The sequence below is a fragment of the Tursiops truncatus genome, chromosome 10 (assembly GCF_011762595.2).
Source record: "Tursiops truncatus isolate mTurTru1 chromosome 10, mTurTru1.mat.Y, whole genome shotgun sequence".
Lineage (NCBI taxonomy): Eukaryota > Metazoa > Chordata > Mammalia > Artiodactyla > Delphinidae > Tursiops > Tursiops truncatus.
In genome coordinates, this window is record NC_047043.1 from 55,163,173 (window position 1) to 55,178,565 (window position 15,393).

Consider the following 15,393-nt stretch of genomic DNA (forward strand, 5'->3'; position numbering starts at 1 on the left):
TCTGCACCTACCTGTCGAGACTGCAGCTCACATAAACAGTAGCCCTAGTACCTGCCTAGATGAATGACTTGAGAAGATGGTGGTGCAGCCCTGGAAGGTTTCCTGGAGCCCTTAGCCATATCTACCAGAGAATAAAGTCCTTAAAGGGAGCTCCTCTGACAGAGCTGGGCTTTTTCTGGACCACGGGGGACCTGGTTAGTGCTAGGAGCCCCTGAGGGGGCTCTGGACCACGGGGGACCTGGTTAGTGCTAGGAGCCCCTGAGAGCTTGTTGGAGGGCTACCACACAGGACCAGAAATCCAGGCTTGTGCTGAGCCTCCAAACCAAGTCCCCACACCCGCTGAAAGCTTTTTCCAGGCCCAGAAGACGAAAGGTTCCCCTAAGCCTGTGGGTGCCCAGAGGAGATCCGGCTGGAGTTCCCATCTCTTGCTGCTCACCTCATGAGCCCTCCATTTTTTATTCTCATGCTGCTGTTTATATGTGCAGCCTCCATCTTTTGATTTTTTTTTTTACTAAGCTCATTTTTTCATTATTCACTTTTTATTATTCATATTTTTTCATTATTCAAACTCATGGTTTAAAAAATTACTGCAAGATTAAAATAGAAAAAAAAAAATCTCCCAACTTGATCCCACTCTCTAGAATAGCCTTCTAACATTTTTTGTATATCCTTGCAGAAATTTTCTAAATCAACACAGGCATATTTAAACAAATGAGAGTGTTGCGAGTCGCTTTTTGCTTTTATCAGGGTACCTTGAACATCCTTCCAGATATTAGTACATAGCGAGCTGCCTCATTGTTTTACATGTAGTTGATGGCATTTACGTTGTGTCCACTTTTGTGCTATTACAAATATTCTTGTGCTTGTGTGTTTGTCAACCTGAGTGATAGTATCTGGGTGATCAGTTCCTAGTTGTGGAAATGCTAGGTCAAAGGGTATACTTTATATTTCTGGTAGATTAAAGGCAAATTGCCCTCTGAAAACCTAATGTACATTCCCAGCAAGAGCCCATTCCCTTTTCAAAAATGGTAATTAGCAAATACTTTGATCTCTGCTAATCTGAAAGTAAAGATTTATTGCTTTGATTTGCATTTCTTCATGAATGAGTATGAACATCTTTTCACAAGTTTATTGTCCATATGTATTTCTTCTTACCTATTCATTTCTTCTAGATTTTATACTATTATCTTTTTAAATTTCAAGGAAATTAGCACTCTCCCCCAAATTTATGATATATTTTTTGGTCTTGTTTATAATCATTTGGCCACAAAGGAGTGTAATTTTATATAGGGAAATGTGTTCATCTTATCTTTTATGGCTCCTGAACTTTATGTCATGCTTAGAAAGCTCTCCCCACTCTATGACTATGACCCACTTGTCTCCTAGTATTTTAACGGTTTCATCATTACACTTAAATCTTTGATCCATCTGGATTATGTTGGTGTAGGGCGTGAAGTCGCAATCCAGCTTTATTTGCTTTTCCAGGTGGCAAGTCAGTTGTCTCAGCATCATTTATTGAGTAACCCATCTTTTGTACACCTATTAGAAATAACATTTTTATCTGGATTTGATCTTAAACGTTTCACTTAGTAACATTTGTCTCCCAACTGGGAGCTGGGGTTTGGGGCCCTCTGTACCTCTTATCGGAAGCCTCATGTTCTGTCCAGTAAAAGTCAGGTGTTGAAGGGTAAGGAAAAATGCAGAGGGACAGGCTTGGAAACGGTGAAGTTTGGTGGTGACTCTGAAGGTGAACACTCCAATGCTTTGGCCCCAGTGAGGACCAGACCCCTCCCGTTCCCCACATGCTCGCTGGGATCACTAAGTCCCTGGTGCTTCCAGCTCGGGGTTGACAGTGCAGCTGAGCCATAAAATTGCTGAAAGTGGAGAGGAGAAATTTGTTTTCTAACAGTTATGTCTCTATGCTGTCGGCCTAAGCCTTTTAGTAAACAGTAGTATACTTTTTTCCACCAAACCTTAGGAAGATCATATAAGCAGAGCAACTCCTGTAGTTAGAGCTGGTGGCCAGTCTCCTTTGCCCCTCCTGCAGCAGCCCCTAGAGTTCTGCCCTGAGCTCGGGAGGGGCGAGGGGAGGGAGGTGGGCAGTGTGCAGACTTGGAGCCTGAGAACTCAAGTGCACAGACAGCCAACCAGCGTACCAAGAAGAGGCACCACTCCGTAAGATTTGCAAGTGTGTGTTATGGGGTGGATACCTTAGATTAACTATTCCTGGCTGCCCGTTCACAGCCCAGGACGGGAACTTTCACGTCCACTTCCAGAAAGAGCAATGGCATGAATGCCCTTCTCAAACCTCCCCCTCCCCCCATGCTTTCTTACTCCCGCCCCACCCCCCTGGCAGTGCCCGCCTGTGCTTGGGAGCAAGTCACTGTGTTTAGAAAAGGCTCTTTTTGATATAGCTGGTGTTTCCCCTGTTCTTCAGCTTGATGATGACCTGAGAGAAAATTTGCATCAGGACATTTTTTAGTTAATGATTCAAGCATCACCTGAGCAGATCAATTGAAGTCACAAAACACTATCGCAATTATCTAGCATCCTCGCATGTTCCAAGGACACAGCTGTCCAAAAGAATTCTTACCACTGGTCTGAGGAATTTGCATTAATCTAAAGCCAAGCTCTCAGGGAAGCCGCGTGCATTTAGGAACTGGGCTAAGGATTAATGGACCCCCCCCTCTGCAGCGTGTCGCCCCAGCCTGGCCTTGTTCTCTGCAGCAGAAATGCTAAATCAATAGCTTGCTTATTATGCCTGTCACCCCGCTTGCTCTTTTCTCTCTTAAAATAGTGCGGGGAGGCTTTTTCCTTACTGTTAACTCAGAGAATGCTTGTAAAGTGTGGGTTAAACCTGCGAAGAAAGTAATTTTCATTCTCTGGTTTGGAAAATAACTGAGCCACTTTTGGCAGAGCTTTGATGTTTTCAGATATGCTAGGGATAGAAGTTCTAGATCCTTATTTTCCAGACTAGCAATTACTTAAAGTTAAAATGCTGTTTTAGTCTATAAACGCATAGAAAAAGGGCTAGACAGATACACACCAAACTAAAAAGGGGGGGCACCTGGGGAAAGGAATTGGGGGGGTGAGCATGGAAGAGGGAATACTTGTGTTTTCTACGTCTATATTCTTTACAATGAGAATGTGTTTTATTACATAATTGTATAATAGAAAATTAAAACAAATTTTATTCTGGTCACAAGCATGCTTTCTGCTATGGCTCACACAACAGAAATAACCCCAGTCCTCTCTATTACGTTCATTTATTGGGCTCATCACACCCTGCCTTTTTAAACCTCTTTTGAACTTCTTGCAAGTTTATTTTAATTTTTTTAATAAAACCTGCCTGCTTGCTGATTTGTAATGAAGGACATAGTCCTTTCCAGGACACTGGGTCCCACGCTCCAAGTCTAAGGCACGCCTTTCCCAGTGCCACATTCTCAGGGATACTGCCTGGTGAACATTCATTAGAGCCAAGGGAGTTGGGAGGCCATAAGGGCTTTTTCTGCTGGATGATGTTGGAGAGAATGAAACACCCACGCTTACTAGAGATAGCCCCCCAGGAATTAGAAATGCTCGTGTCTCCACACATTGCTTCATCCTACTCCGCCCCCGACAATCCCTCCAGCCAAGATGATCATAGCACTTGCAAATTTACCTACCCTGTTGACCGCCTGCTTTACATTCACTATTGAACCAGCTCAAGTCCAAAATTGACATGAATTCTCTGACTAATGTTCAACGGAAACCAAAAAAAAAAGAGAGAGAGAGAGAGAAAGAAATAGCCATTTAAAAGGGAATACTTATTGATTTCATTTTTTTCTTGTTTTATTTGATAAGCTAAATTGTCCATTCTTCAGTGGTTAGGAACAGATATTTTCTTGTGTTTTGTTTTGCATTAAATATGGAACAGAGCTTGACCTTCCTCCAGGACAGAAAATTAGCTAGTTAACATTGGATACTGAATATGCCACAAAGTAAACTGAAATACTTCAAATCATTTCTAGAATGAGGCAAGGCCCAAGAAATAAATACTCTAAATCAAGAATGAGGTTGACTGAAGATATCTAGGATTTTATTAACTCTTTATGACTTCTTTATTATAACATGAAAGTCAGCTATTACAAAGACACATAAATGGATTTTCTGGTTAACACGCAACATGTGGATTAAAGTATAACTTCCAGGGACAGAGACTCCAAGGGATAAAAGTGCCACCTTTGCTCGATATTACACCACAGTGGGGCACGTACAACGCAGGGCACTGTACGTGGACCAGTTTTATTTCTGTTTCTTATTATTGGAGGTCACTTTGGATTGCATTTTGCTGGTAGTTCTATAGTTTCTCTTAAAGTTTTTTGAAAGCTTCAGTCACTTTAAAAAAAAATACTATGGTCCAATAAAGCTCTAAAATATGCTTATATACCACAGTGAATTTCAGATGAAATATGACCCCGGAACATAGGCTGCATGGTTAGAGTAGCGATTATAATTTAACATTCATTTTCATGTTGTCCTTTTTTTTTTTTTGCGGTATACGGGCCTCTCACTGTCGTGGCCTCTCCCCTTGCGGAGCACAGGCTCCGGACACGCAGGCTCAGCGGCCACGGCTCACGGGCCTAGCCGCTCCACGGCATGTGGGATCCTCCCGGACCGGGGCATGAACCCGTGTCCCCTGCATCGGCAGGCGGACTCTAAACCACTGTGCCACCAGGGAAGCCCATGTTGTCCATTTTAATAATCACAATAGCCACCACATATGTGCCAGGCAGAATGCTGGGTGTTTTACTGCAATTAGAGCTGATAACAACCTTTCGTGGTAGGTATTATCATCCCAACTCACAGCCAAAGAACAGACAGAGCTGATATTCAAACCCAAGTTTGTCTGGTTCCAAAGCCCAGGCCCTCATAATAGCCGTTCAGGCAAGTGGCACAGTATTTGCTTGGTAAAACTTCAATTGCAAACTGCTTATTATATTCCTATTGTTTTTAATAAAATTCCATGATGTGCTTGACCAGGCATTTAAATGTTTGGTTTCATTTCTGACCTCACTGACATAGTGTAATACAATTATAAGGGATTTGGTTTGTCTTTTACATAAAGGTAATAATATTGATTTTTCCCCCCCTTTAGCCACCAGCTAAATATCTCCTTCCAGAGGTGACGGTGCTTGACTATGGAAAGAAATGTGTGGTCATTGATTTAGATGAGACATTGGTGCACAGTTCATTTAAGGTAAATCAACATAAAAAACAATCAGTGATCTTTGTGATTTGGTCACAGTTGTATTGGAAAAGGGAAAATTAAAAGGATGAAAGCTTGTGGTTGTTGGCATATGACCTCACTGTTTATGAAATCCCAATAACAGTTGCTTATTAACTCAGGTGAACATTAACTCAGGTAGCTGAATATTAACATGATTAGTTTGGGGCTGCCAATATCCCTGAGACTTCATTCTTACGTATGCAATTTGAGTTTTCCAACACTCTGCCCCCTGCAGAAATCCTTTTCAGGTGGCACAAGGCAATCAGTGCCCCAGAACACTGCTATGTGTTTGTCAAGGTAACCGGAGCGCTGTACGTGCTGCAAGTTGTATTGGGAGGGGCAGGGGAGGCACTGTTGAAAACCATCAAGCAACCGACTATCCTGGAAATTTTCCCAGACCAAGTTTTGGAAGATGCCCGACTCTGAAGAAGACTTCCAGAGTTAACGGCATCTGAACACATTCAGCCATTTACCTTGACCGTTTTCATGACAGGAGGTTGCTGGAGTTTTTCCTAAGCTTCATGGCTTAATGTGTATCCACCTGCCTGACCTCCCTCCTGATGGCTGCGGGGCTGCAGTGAGCGCAGCTTGCTCTCCATCTTCATCTCCCCGCCAGAAAAACAGCCAAGATTACAAATTACCCAAGGGCCTCTATGCAGGGACAGCTATGGCTACACTCTTGGGAAATGAGTTAATTAATCGTTTTTCCATTTTTTGAAATTGTTTAAAAGAAGCAAATGATAAAAAAAAGTTTGGAAATAGGGGACTGGTGTGTTGGGGAAAAGAAGCAGGTGTGTAGGGTCCTTGTCCTGTTTTCCTTGGGTGTTTCTGGTGATGGAGCTGCTCTACTATTGCTGGCCAGTTAGACCACATTCTTCTTTTTACCCCCAGCCCATGACCCCGTTTACTTTGCTGAGAGACGTGAAAGCACCACCTGAGATGGAGTGTGTGTCTGACACCAGCCAGTCACTCCTTGATGGCTCTATGGGAAGTGGGAGAGCCATCAAATTTTCCTGAAGACCTTTCTGCCAGAAACATCCCTCCTTGTGCCTGCTTCTCACTAAACAGAATCCTCCTTGACAGGACAAGGCCAGGCAGTCGTCCTAGAGTCCTTTGGAGAGTGGAGGCGGGGCCACACTTACCCCTGGCAGTGAGAAATGGCCCGGCTGGCAGCTGGGGCACGTAGGTACCACTCATTCCCCAGCCCCACAAGGGCCCTTCCAGGATTGGTCCCAGGGCTGCAGTGACCTTATATCCCAACTCAACACTGAATGGCATTGGAAGCCTTTTCTCCCCCATGGGCAGGATGCTCAAGACTTTTTCAAGTCCCTGAGGAAGAAAGCCCTTTAGGACAGGGGTCAGTTGCCACTACAGCATAGACCAGCTTCATTCCAAGCAGCTCTGGGAGTGTGGGCATCGCTGGCCAGACTGCCCAAGGTTACTGAGGGTTCCTGCTTCCAAAGGCGAGGCCTTGGCAGCCCCTGGTATCTCCAGGGCCTACTCAGAGGGCGTTGATGCGACAGGCTGATGTGAACACCATCTCTTTGTTTCTTCCCTCCCTGGCCTGCCTACATTTGCGAGCAGAATATTCTTTATCATATGGTTTTTAAGGTTCTAGGCATTTCAGAGCCCTTTGAGAATCCGAAAGCTGTGAACCTCTCTCCTTGAAACTGCGCATCTGTACAGCACGCAGGGCCAGGACCCAGGTTTACAGCCCTGGCTTTGGCCCCGTCTCGTGCAAGAAAAGATGGAGGGCAGTGCTTGCTCTGAGCTGGGCAATGGTTTTCTCTTGTTCTATGCTCTGTGGAATATGATTTCACAGTCTAATGCCTTGTGAGAATTTCTTCCTTCAGTCTCTTGCTTTCTAGCCTGATTCTCTATTTTAGTTGTGAAATGATAAAATACCGAACTCATCCTTGGCCTTCCAACCAAAGCAGTGAAGACACTGTAATCTTAAGCCTCAGGTGCTCTGCTGAGTGCTTAGTAATGGTTCTGTGATCTAGTATTTTCCACCTTTTTTTCAGTTTACATATCAAAGAACAATGTGTGTGTACAGTAATGGGCTTAAAGGCAGAGACCCCAGTTCAGATTGTGACCAGAGTGCCCTGTGGCCACCACACACGTGTTCTCCCTGCCTCTGTTTCTCTCCTACGTGTCCCGAGGGTTTGTGGTCTCATGATTCTCTTGGGCCTGTTCATTTCTACCTGATTTATGGAATTCCATTTAGAAGTGTATGTGAGTCTATCATTGAGAACATAGTGACTGCCGAAGCATCCTATTTGAATTTTAAGTGTTATTAAGTGTCAGAGTTACTTTAAATATGCAGAGGTTTGTGAGTGTGCTACGTATTGTGTTACATAGAGCAGAACGGTCTGGAGTGGGCTGGCTCTCCCCACTTCCCACAGTAGGAGATGGTGCCAGGCAAGGCCTGAAATCACTGATGCATGCTGGATGGAGGTAGGGGCACTCATCAGATCCCTTGCTCTAGTTGTGGAAGACAGGAGAATCCGAGGTCCAGAGGGGAAAGAGCCCGCCCAAGGTCATGGCTGTGGCCTCTGACTTCACCCCACATATCCGATGGCCCCACTTGGGGTCCATGTGTTGAACATCTGTCAAGCAGCCCCTCACAGGGCAGTCTGCACTTGTGGGTCCAAGACAAATTCTTTTCCCCTGAGTAGCACTGTCCTCGGGGATCGTCAGGCTCTCACCTCCTCCCCCTGGTGGCCAGCAGTGGTTCCTGCCATGCTGGGAGGGCTCTAGGCAAGAGCGGGGAGTTTGACAAGCCCCGTTCCCAAGCCAGGTGCGCCACTCTTTGCGGTTGGGGCCAGGGAGGTGATAAAAAAGTTGCACCAAGATGCTGAAAATGTAACAATGTTCAGAACAGAAAATAATGTGCTTTTCTTCTTGTGCTTATTTTGAGGAGCCATGGCATGCTTCAACATCCTCCTGAATTATTTTTTCCAACAATAAAAACATTGGTCCAGGCAAGCTTTCTTGGTGCTAAAGTTTCCAATTTTATTTTGTTCTTTCAGACATACTAATTATAGTTTCTTTTTTCTCTAGCCTATTAGTAATGCTGATTTTATTGTTCCCGTTGAAATCGATGGAACTATACATCAGGTAAGAAATCAAAGCTAAATCTGAGTTTCAGTTAGCATTTTTTAGTAATTATGTTTCCTGCGAACTGTATTTCTAAATTCCCATTTCATAGTCTTTTTATTCCTAAATCAAAAGGAGGTAGATTTTATTAAAAATGCAATGATGTTCTGCTTTTTTTTTCACTCAGATGAATTTTATACTTAGTTTATAAGGGAAACTCTAATCTATTTGTAAATATTAGATGTGGTTGCAAGTTCAAATAGTTCTTTGATTTGATGCGGACTTTTAGAAGTTTCCGTATCCCCCACTGGCCTAGCTTGATGGTCTAATTAACTTCCCTGTGTAATTGCTGCAACTACTCTCCTAGCAGACAACAGGAGAATGTCACAAGTCACCCGCTTATGGTAGATTCTCGGGAAAAGTTGTCCGTTTCCAAGGCCAGCCAGTCCAGACTTACCTTGTCACTCCCGCATCGTGTTCTCCAGTGAATATTTAGCAAAATCCAACCCAAAAAGGAAAGGAGGAAGGGTGTGCGTTTTTTGGATGAGCAGGCAGCTTTGACTAAAGATGCCCTAGTCAGCTGGCATACATCTTTGTTCTGATTTTTTTTCCCCCTTATTTTCCTTTTTTCTTCACGAAGCTCCTCTGGAAATAGTTTCATTTATGAAATATTGGAAACATTGTAGGAAGACATTGTAGGTTTTCCGCAGGGAGGATCCAGTCATCTTCCTTGTCAACCCCAAGATCTAAAGGGAGGGTCTCTGGCCTGGTGTGTTTATATCCCAGGAGGAAAACTCTCCCTTGGCGCTTGAGCCATAACAGGATGTCTTTCCTTAATGATGTCGGTAGTCTCTTTGGCCCTTGAGTGCAGGGTGTCAGAGCTGGGGGAGTCGGGCTGATCCAGCCACCTCATAGCACACATGGGGAAACTGAGGCTCAGCCAGGGAGAGGATTGGTTCAAGGTCATACAGTAGGAAGAATTAAAATGAGAGCTCCAGTCTCCTGTTCCTAACCCAGGGCTCTTTTGGTGATACTCGAGTCCCTCTCCTCCCCTGCCAGGAGGTCCTGCCAGGAATCCGTCCAGTCCCTGGGAAAGGCAGCCCTGTCCCTGGTGTCTCCACACTTCACACTTTTAAAAGCCATCAGGGAGCAGGCACTTGGGCATTTAACATTTGCAGAAGCGTCAACAGAATTAACTTAGCATCTGAGAAGCAGTTAAGGCTTCTGCATTTATTATCTTGGCTCGTGTTACAAGATAATGAGACAAAGGAGAGGCTGCCCACTGGCATGGCAGGAATTAGGAGAGAAATTAATCCTTTGTTCCTCGTGACCGTGAGCGTGGCCCTCAGGACCTGACCTGCTATGGCCAGCCCATTCTCTAAGGAGCCGCCCAGCTACCCCAGCCCTCCAGACTGTGCTGTGATTCACTTGGTGGTAGATACCCCAGAGCTGGGGTCAGAAACTCTCTCTCCTGAGGGAATGAAGCCACAGGCGCCCAGAGGAGGACCAAGGCCCTGGCGAAGGCCGTGGCCTCGTTCAAGTAATCCAGGATAGGCTGTGCAGGTCCCAAGGGGCCTATTCTTGGTTACTTGCACGCGGACGCGGGCCTGGACGCTGGCCTCCGGGCCCAGGACCCTCCTCTCTGCCAGAGGCACCAACACCAGAGTTCCCAAACCAGTCTCCTGCCCTTCGCGTGTAGCAAAGCTTCCCTTCCAAGCAATATTCCCAGGGAGACTGAGGACCGCAGGCCGGATCCGTTCCTGGCACCAAGCAGCCTCGTGGGCAAAAGTGGGGCCTGGAGCTACTACAGCCACAGGTCCAGCCCTCAACCCACACCCAGGCCACCCTGCTCCTCTGGCCCCTCACTCCACACACCCTTTCAGTCAGCCATGTTTCCCACCAAGTCCTGGCTCTGTGTAAACTCCTTTACCAGGAGCACATCCTCCGTGTGGGGCAGAGCCCCGTTCCCCTCTGTTACTTGTCCTGTTAGGTATCCAGCCTGCTTCGTTTATGGCCCCATGCATTACTCGCCCTGGCCTGCTTTTCACATTTCATCTTCAGCCTTTTCTACCCCCATTTCCCCCTCTTTTATTGCTGCCTCTGAAGGGCTGGTCATGCAGGGCTCTGGCCATTCCCTAACACCCCAAGTGTTTTCAGGCCAGGTCTCAAGCTCATACTGTTTCCTCTGTCTGGAAGCTCACTTCTCTTCCTTATCAGCCTGGTGAACTCCTATTCATCCTTCAAGGTCCAGGCCACATGTTCCCTTTTGTGATTCCCTCCCCTTGAGAGGGGAGTTAATCATCCTCAATTTATCCCTCTACTACAGCTTTCATTACACATGTTTATTTTGATATATTTTTCTGTATGTCTGCTCTAGACTGTGAGCTCTTCAAGGGCAAGGGCTGTGTCTCACTCACCTTTGTAACTGCTTCAGGCTGAGCCCAGAGCTGGGACTGAGCGAATATGAATTGAATTGAATTTTAACAAGTTTGAATTATTTTAGGGAAATGGCTAATTTCAGATGGAATTTATTCAAGTTTTAATTAGTTCTTCCCTCCTCCCACCTCCTCTATCTCCTCTTGCCAGCTCTGCCTTCTCTCCCTGCTCCCATGTTTCCTCACATTTGTTCAGGTTCCCCAGTCAGGAGCAGAGCCCAGCCACTCTAGGAAAGGCTGCTCTTTGCCCCCCTCTGCTTGGCGGCTCCTCCTGATGGCTGGTTTCTGGGGCCTGGGGTAGGCTGACTTCAAGTCCCCTGAAGCATCTGTTTCTGGAGCAGACCCAAGCAGAGTTACCTTTGTGGGGTCAGGTAGATGGTTTCCCAAGCCGACAAGGAAGGCCCTTCCTTCAGCTTTGCTGGGCCTGCGCCTCCACCCCAGGCCTTCTCAGCAAGGGAGGGGTTCCAATCAGAGTAGGTAGCAGCTGGAGCAATCCCAGGCCTGCCGGGCAGGGGGCCAGGCCCTGACCTCCCGAAAGGACTACCCCAGACCACAGCCTGTGTCCACAAAGGGCCTGACTGAGAGCATGTGCCGCGAAACGCACGTGAAATGAAGGAATTGTGTCACACAAATGCGGCACAACCCTTCCACTCACTGCTTCTGAAAATCCCCAGGACCTTCAATACCATGGTCAGCTTCCCTTTCCCCCTTGGGAGGGGCGTCTGCTCCGAACTCAGACCTGGAGCCCAGTCTGAGGTGTGTCTGGCCTGAAGCGCCGTATCTGACTGCACAGCCCTTCATACGCACCACATTAAACCAAGGGGCAGGAGGCAGGAACCTGGTTAGGAATTCTTCCTATGCAGGGTGTCCGGGCCCCAGGCCTTTCCCAGCGGCTGCTGTGACTGACCGGCGTGCTGTCCCTGCCGTTGCAGGTGTATGTGCTGAAGCGGCCACATGTGGACGAGTTCCTCCAGAGGATGGGGCAGCTGTTTGAGTGTGTGCTCTTTACTGCCAGCTTGGCCAAGGTGGGTCCTGCCCCCAGCCCTGAGTGCCCAGCCCCTCCACCCCTGCCCCCTGTCAAGCAGCCCTTTGTTAAGGTGGGGGAAGCTGTCTCCATGGTGACAGGTTCCCACCCCAGGTGGGGTGGATGCAGGCCATGTGCACAGCACCAGCCTGAGAGGCTTCTGGGTTACCATAGCGACAGCACTGGGAACAAATGCTCCATGAAGTTGCTCCCTGCGGCCGCTGAAGCTACTTATCCACAGACCAGGGAACCACACATGTGTCCAGTGTAACCAAGAAAGGGCGTACGTATCTCATCTGTTGACTGGCTACAGGCTCAGGCCTCTTTGCCCTTGGGTTAGCTCACACGGGTTTCAGGGAGAGATAAGGGTCAAAGATTCATCCACCTGCTGGGGCCAAATGAGAGTTGTGACTGCCCTCATGAGCCCTGGGACCTCAGGCCAGTTGCTTCACTTCTCTCGCCTCAGTTTCTTCTATAAGATGGGGATGATTCCATCTACCTCATGGGGTGGGTCAAATGAGATAATGCCCATAAAGAGCTTAGCACAGGGCCCCGCTCCTACTCAGCAAGTGTCCGTGGAGCACCTGCCGGGTCCCATGTGCTGTGCTGGGCGCCGTCACGTGGTAACCGCTACTGGTGTTCGTTCTTTATTATCATAATTATTCCTGATGATAAAATAATTCACACATGTTCTGGTCCTGTGGTTTGGTATGAATCTCTGACCCAACATCTACACTGGCTCTGACCAAGGAGAGTGGTTTCTTGGCCCTCTCCTACTGTTGGAGGGAACTGGCAGGCTCACAGGGCCCCCAGTGTGGTTTAGTCTGTCCCTTCACAGGGGAGCGGAGGTACGTGCGTGGTGTGGAGGGCAGACAGGGCAGGCCCTGCTCCTAGGAAGAGATCCTTGCCATGACCATGTCTCAAACCCTGACCCCGATGGGCCAATGCCATCCATTTGTGTCTCCATGGGCACCTCAGGGACCCTGAACGGCCCCAAAGATGAGCTCTGTGGGGCCCAAGTTAGCTAGCTGTCTGCCTGTCTGCAGACCTGCTCCAAGGACCCACAGGCAGCTTCCTCCCCCATGTTCTGTCTCTGCGCAGCTCCCTTCTCTGCATGTCGAGGACTCTGACCCCAAGTTCCCACACACGCTGCTTTGCCAGGTTGGGCACTGCTGGTTTGGGCCATCTCTCTGTCATGGCCGAGGGGAGAGAAAACCCCACTTGCTCACATTCTGCCAAGCTCATCACCAGGCCGGCAGTGAGGGGATCCAAAGCCCCGGGCTGACCTCTGCATACTGTAAAGGGAACGTGGCCTCAGGGAAAGCATAATATTCCCTGGTGGGTACCAAGGCTAATCGTGCTGCGGTGCCGAGGGCTTTTCTGACAGTGCTCTGGGCTGCCGAGGAGCCTGAAGTGATAACCAAAGAAATAACAAACAGGAAGATTGCACAATGCTGGTGGATTGAGAGCTGTTTTTTCTTTGGCGAAATTGAAAGCACTCTTTCTTGGCATCATCCCCAGCACTTGCTTAAACATCCTTGTTCAGTCGCTCTCCCTGGACGGCTCCCACCTGCCCCTCCATCTGTCTCTCCAGCCCTTCTCTTGCTGCTGCCCCAAGGCTGGCTCTGCCGAATCAGCCCTCAAGTCTAGCCGTCCAGCTTCTCTCCTCCCTGGTGCACAAGCTCTGCTGACAGGTGGCCACTCCCCAGTGCTTGGCTCTGGGCTCAGCCCCAGCCAGCACTGTTGGTGCAGAGGACCTCCTGGCCTGCCGCCCGGGGACCTAAGCAACCCTCTGCTGACTGTCAGAGCCCTTCGGTGTCTGCTTCCCCATCTTAGTGTCCTTCCTTCATTCACTCACCCAGCAAGCATGTACTGTGTGTGTCAGCCACTGTACTAGGCACTAGGCATACCACAGAGAACAAGAGACAGTCCCTGCCCACATGAAGCTTATATTCCCCACCTTCATCTCCAAGGCCTGGAGCCCCAGAGTCAGACATTCCCTTGAAAGATGTATGCCACCGCCACCGTTAATGATTATGAAGAAATTACCTAGAGTCAGCCCCTTAAAAACAACCCACATGGTACTTGGCTACCCTCACCAGCAGAAAACTGCAGAGCCCTGAGCTCACCCCACTTGGTTGGCAGGAAATCCAGCCTCCTCCTGGACTCTGCTCCATCAGGATGTCTCTGGAGAGAGGAGGACTCGCCCATGGAACCAGGATGCTGCTCGTAGCCCTGCATCCTGCAGCCGTGCCTGCCTTGGCTCTGCACTTGGGCTGCTGTGTGTTCTGCCACTGGCCTTCCCAAGACCACCAGCCTCGGGTGCTTCCTACCTCCCTGGCAGAGCCTCTGGGCCCCTAGGGAAACTGGCTGTGCCCCTCACTTGGGTCTTGGTGCTGAGGCCTGACCTAACATCGGGCTGGGAGCTGCCACTCTTTTGCCTTCAGCCCAGGCCACTCAGTCTGGATGAAGATTTTCCCTCAGGGATAACCCCTCTATTTCTTTATCCAGTTCAGCCTGCTTTGGGGGGAATTCCCCCAGGCCATGGACTAGGGCCAAGCTGGATGAACCCCAACTGTGAGCGGGGCTCGAACTCCCTCCCTTAAAACTCCTGGGCTCCAAGTAAATGGAAGTGCTGTCTGGGCACCATCCAGTGACAGTCGGGGGCTGGGCTGGCCCAGCTGCCCAGAGCACCTCTAGGGGGCAGTGTGGCCCCGTGCACACAAGACAGATACCAAGTCCGCTCTTTCGTTCACTGACGGAACTAGTATTTACTGAGCCCTACTATGAGGTAGGCACCCACAAGTGCTAGGGATGTCATGGGGAACATGACAGGCAAGGCCTGGTCCCTGACAGGTGACAGGAACGTCAGGTGGTCCCAGGTGGTGAGCTCTGTGGGGGCAATGGCTGTGAGGCCAGAGAGTAGGCAGAGAGGAAGGGCTGGGTAGGTGATAAGGGAAGCCAAGATCTGAAAAATGAGGAGACAGAAGGAGAAGTTCGTGCAGAGAGCGGGGGAGAGAGTGTTCCATGCAGAGGGGACACTGGTGCAAAGGTCCTGACCATGTGCAAAGCCAGCGTGGCTCAAGTGACTTGAGATGGAGCTGAGAAGTGGCTGCAGCCGTACAGGATCCGGCAGGGATCAGGGGGCCTCGTTCCAAATGCGACGGGAAGACAGTGCAGGGAGTGATGTGGTGTGACAGATGTCTTCCAGCGGCCGCTCTGACAGCTGTGGGGTGAAGGGGTGGAAAGGAGGCCCAAGGGGAAGAGGGAAGCTATTCTAGAGGCTCACGCAGCCACCACAGGCCAGAGACTACAGAGGCCCAGACGAGGCAGTGACAATACAGAGAGATCCAGGTGGATTCAAGATATTTTTGGAGCTGGAACTGACAAGAATTTCTGATGGATTGGATATGAGAAGTGAGAGAGATGGAAGAATCCAGGGTGTCAGGGAAATAACCAGGATCTTGAAACACATCCAGTTATTTAAATCCCTTTTTAGAAAAGTAGTACGGATCTTGCTGCAGGAGGTCAGGGCTTCTGGGCTCTTCCAGGCGCCCAGGCTTCAT

The 15,393-nt window shown here is 48.6% G+C and overlaps 1 protein-coding gene across 14 annotated transcripts in view; it reads left to right on the plus strand.

Annotated features, from left to right (window-relative positions):
- The window catches only part of CTDSPL (CTD small phosphatase like), a 125,022-nt gene that overhangs the window by 102,013 nt on the left and 7,616 nt on the right, over nucleotides 1-15,393 (plus strand). For 13 of the 14 annotated variants that reach the window (XR_012334551.1, XR_012334552.1, XM_073811019.1 and 10 more), the window contains 3 exons: nucleotides 5,138-5,239; nucleotides 8,333-8,389; nucleotides 11,736-11,828. Coding sequence is in view for 12 of the 14 variants with exons in the window: in XM_073811019.1 (XP_073667120.1) it covers nucleotides 5,138-5,239; nucleotides 8,333-8,389; nucleotides 11,736-11,828 (252 nt within the window). In the remaining 2 variants the exon portion in view is untranslated. The remainder of the gene's footprint in view (nucleotides 1-5,137; nucleotides 5,240-8,332; nucleotides 8,390-11,735; nucleotides 11,829-15,393) is intronic. The other variant, XM_073811016.1, reaches the window with a different exon arrangement.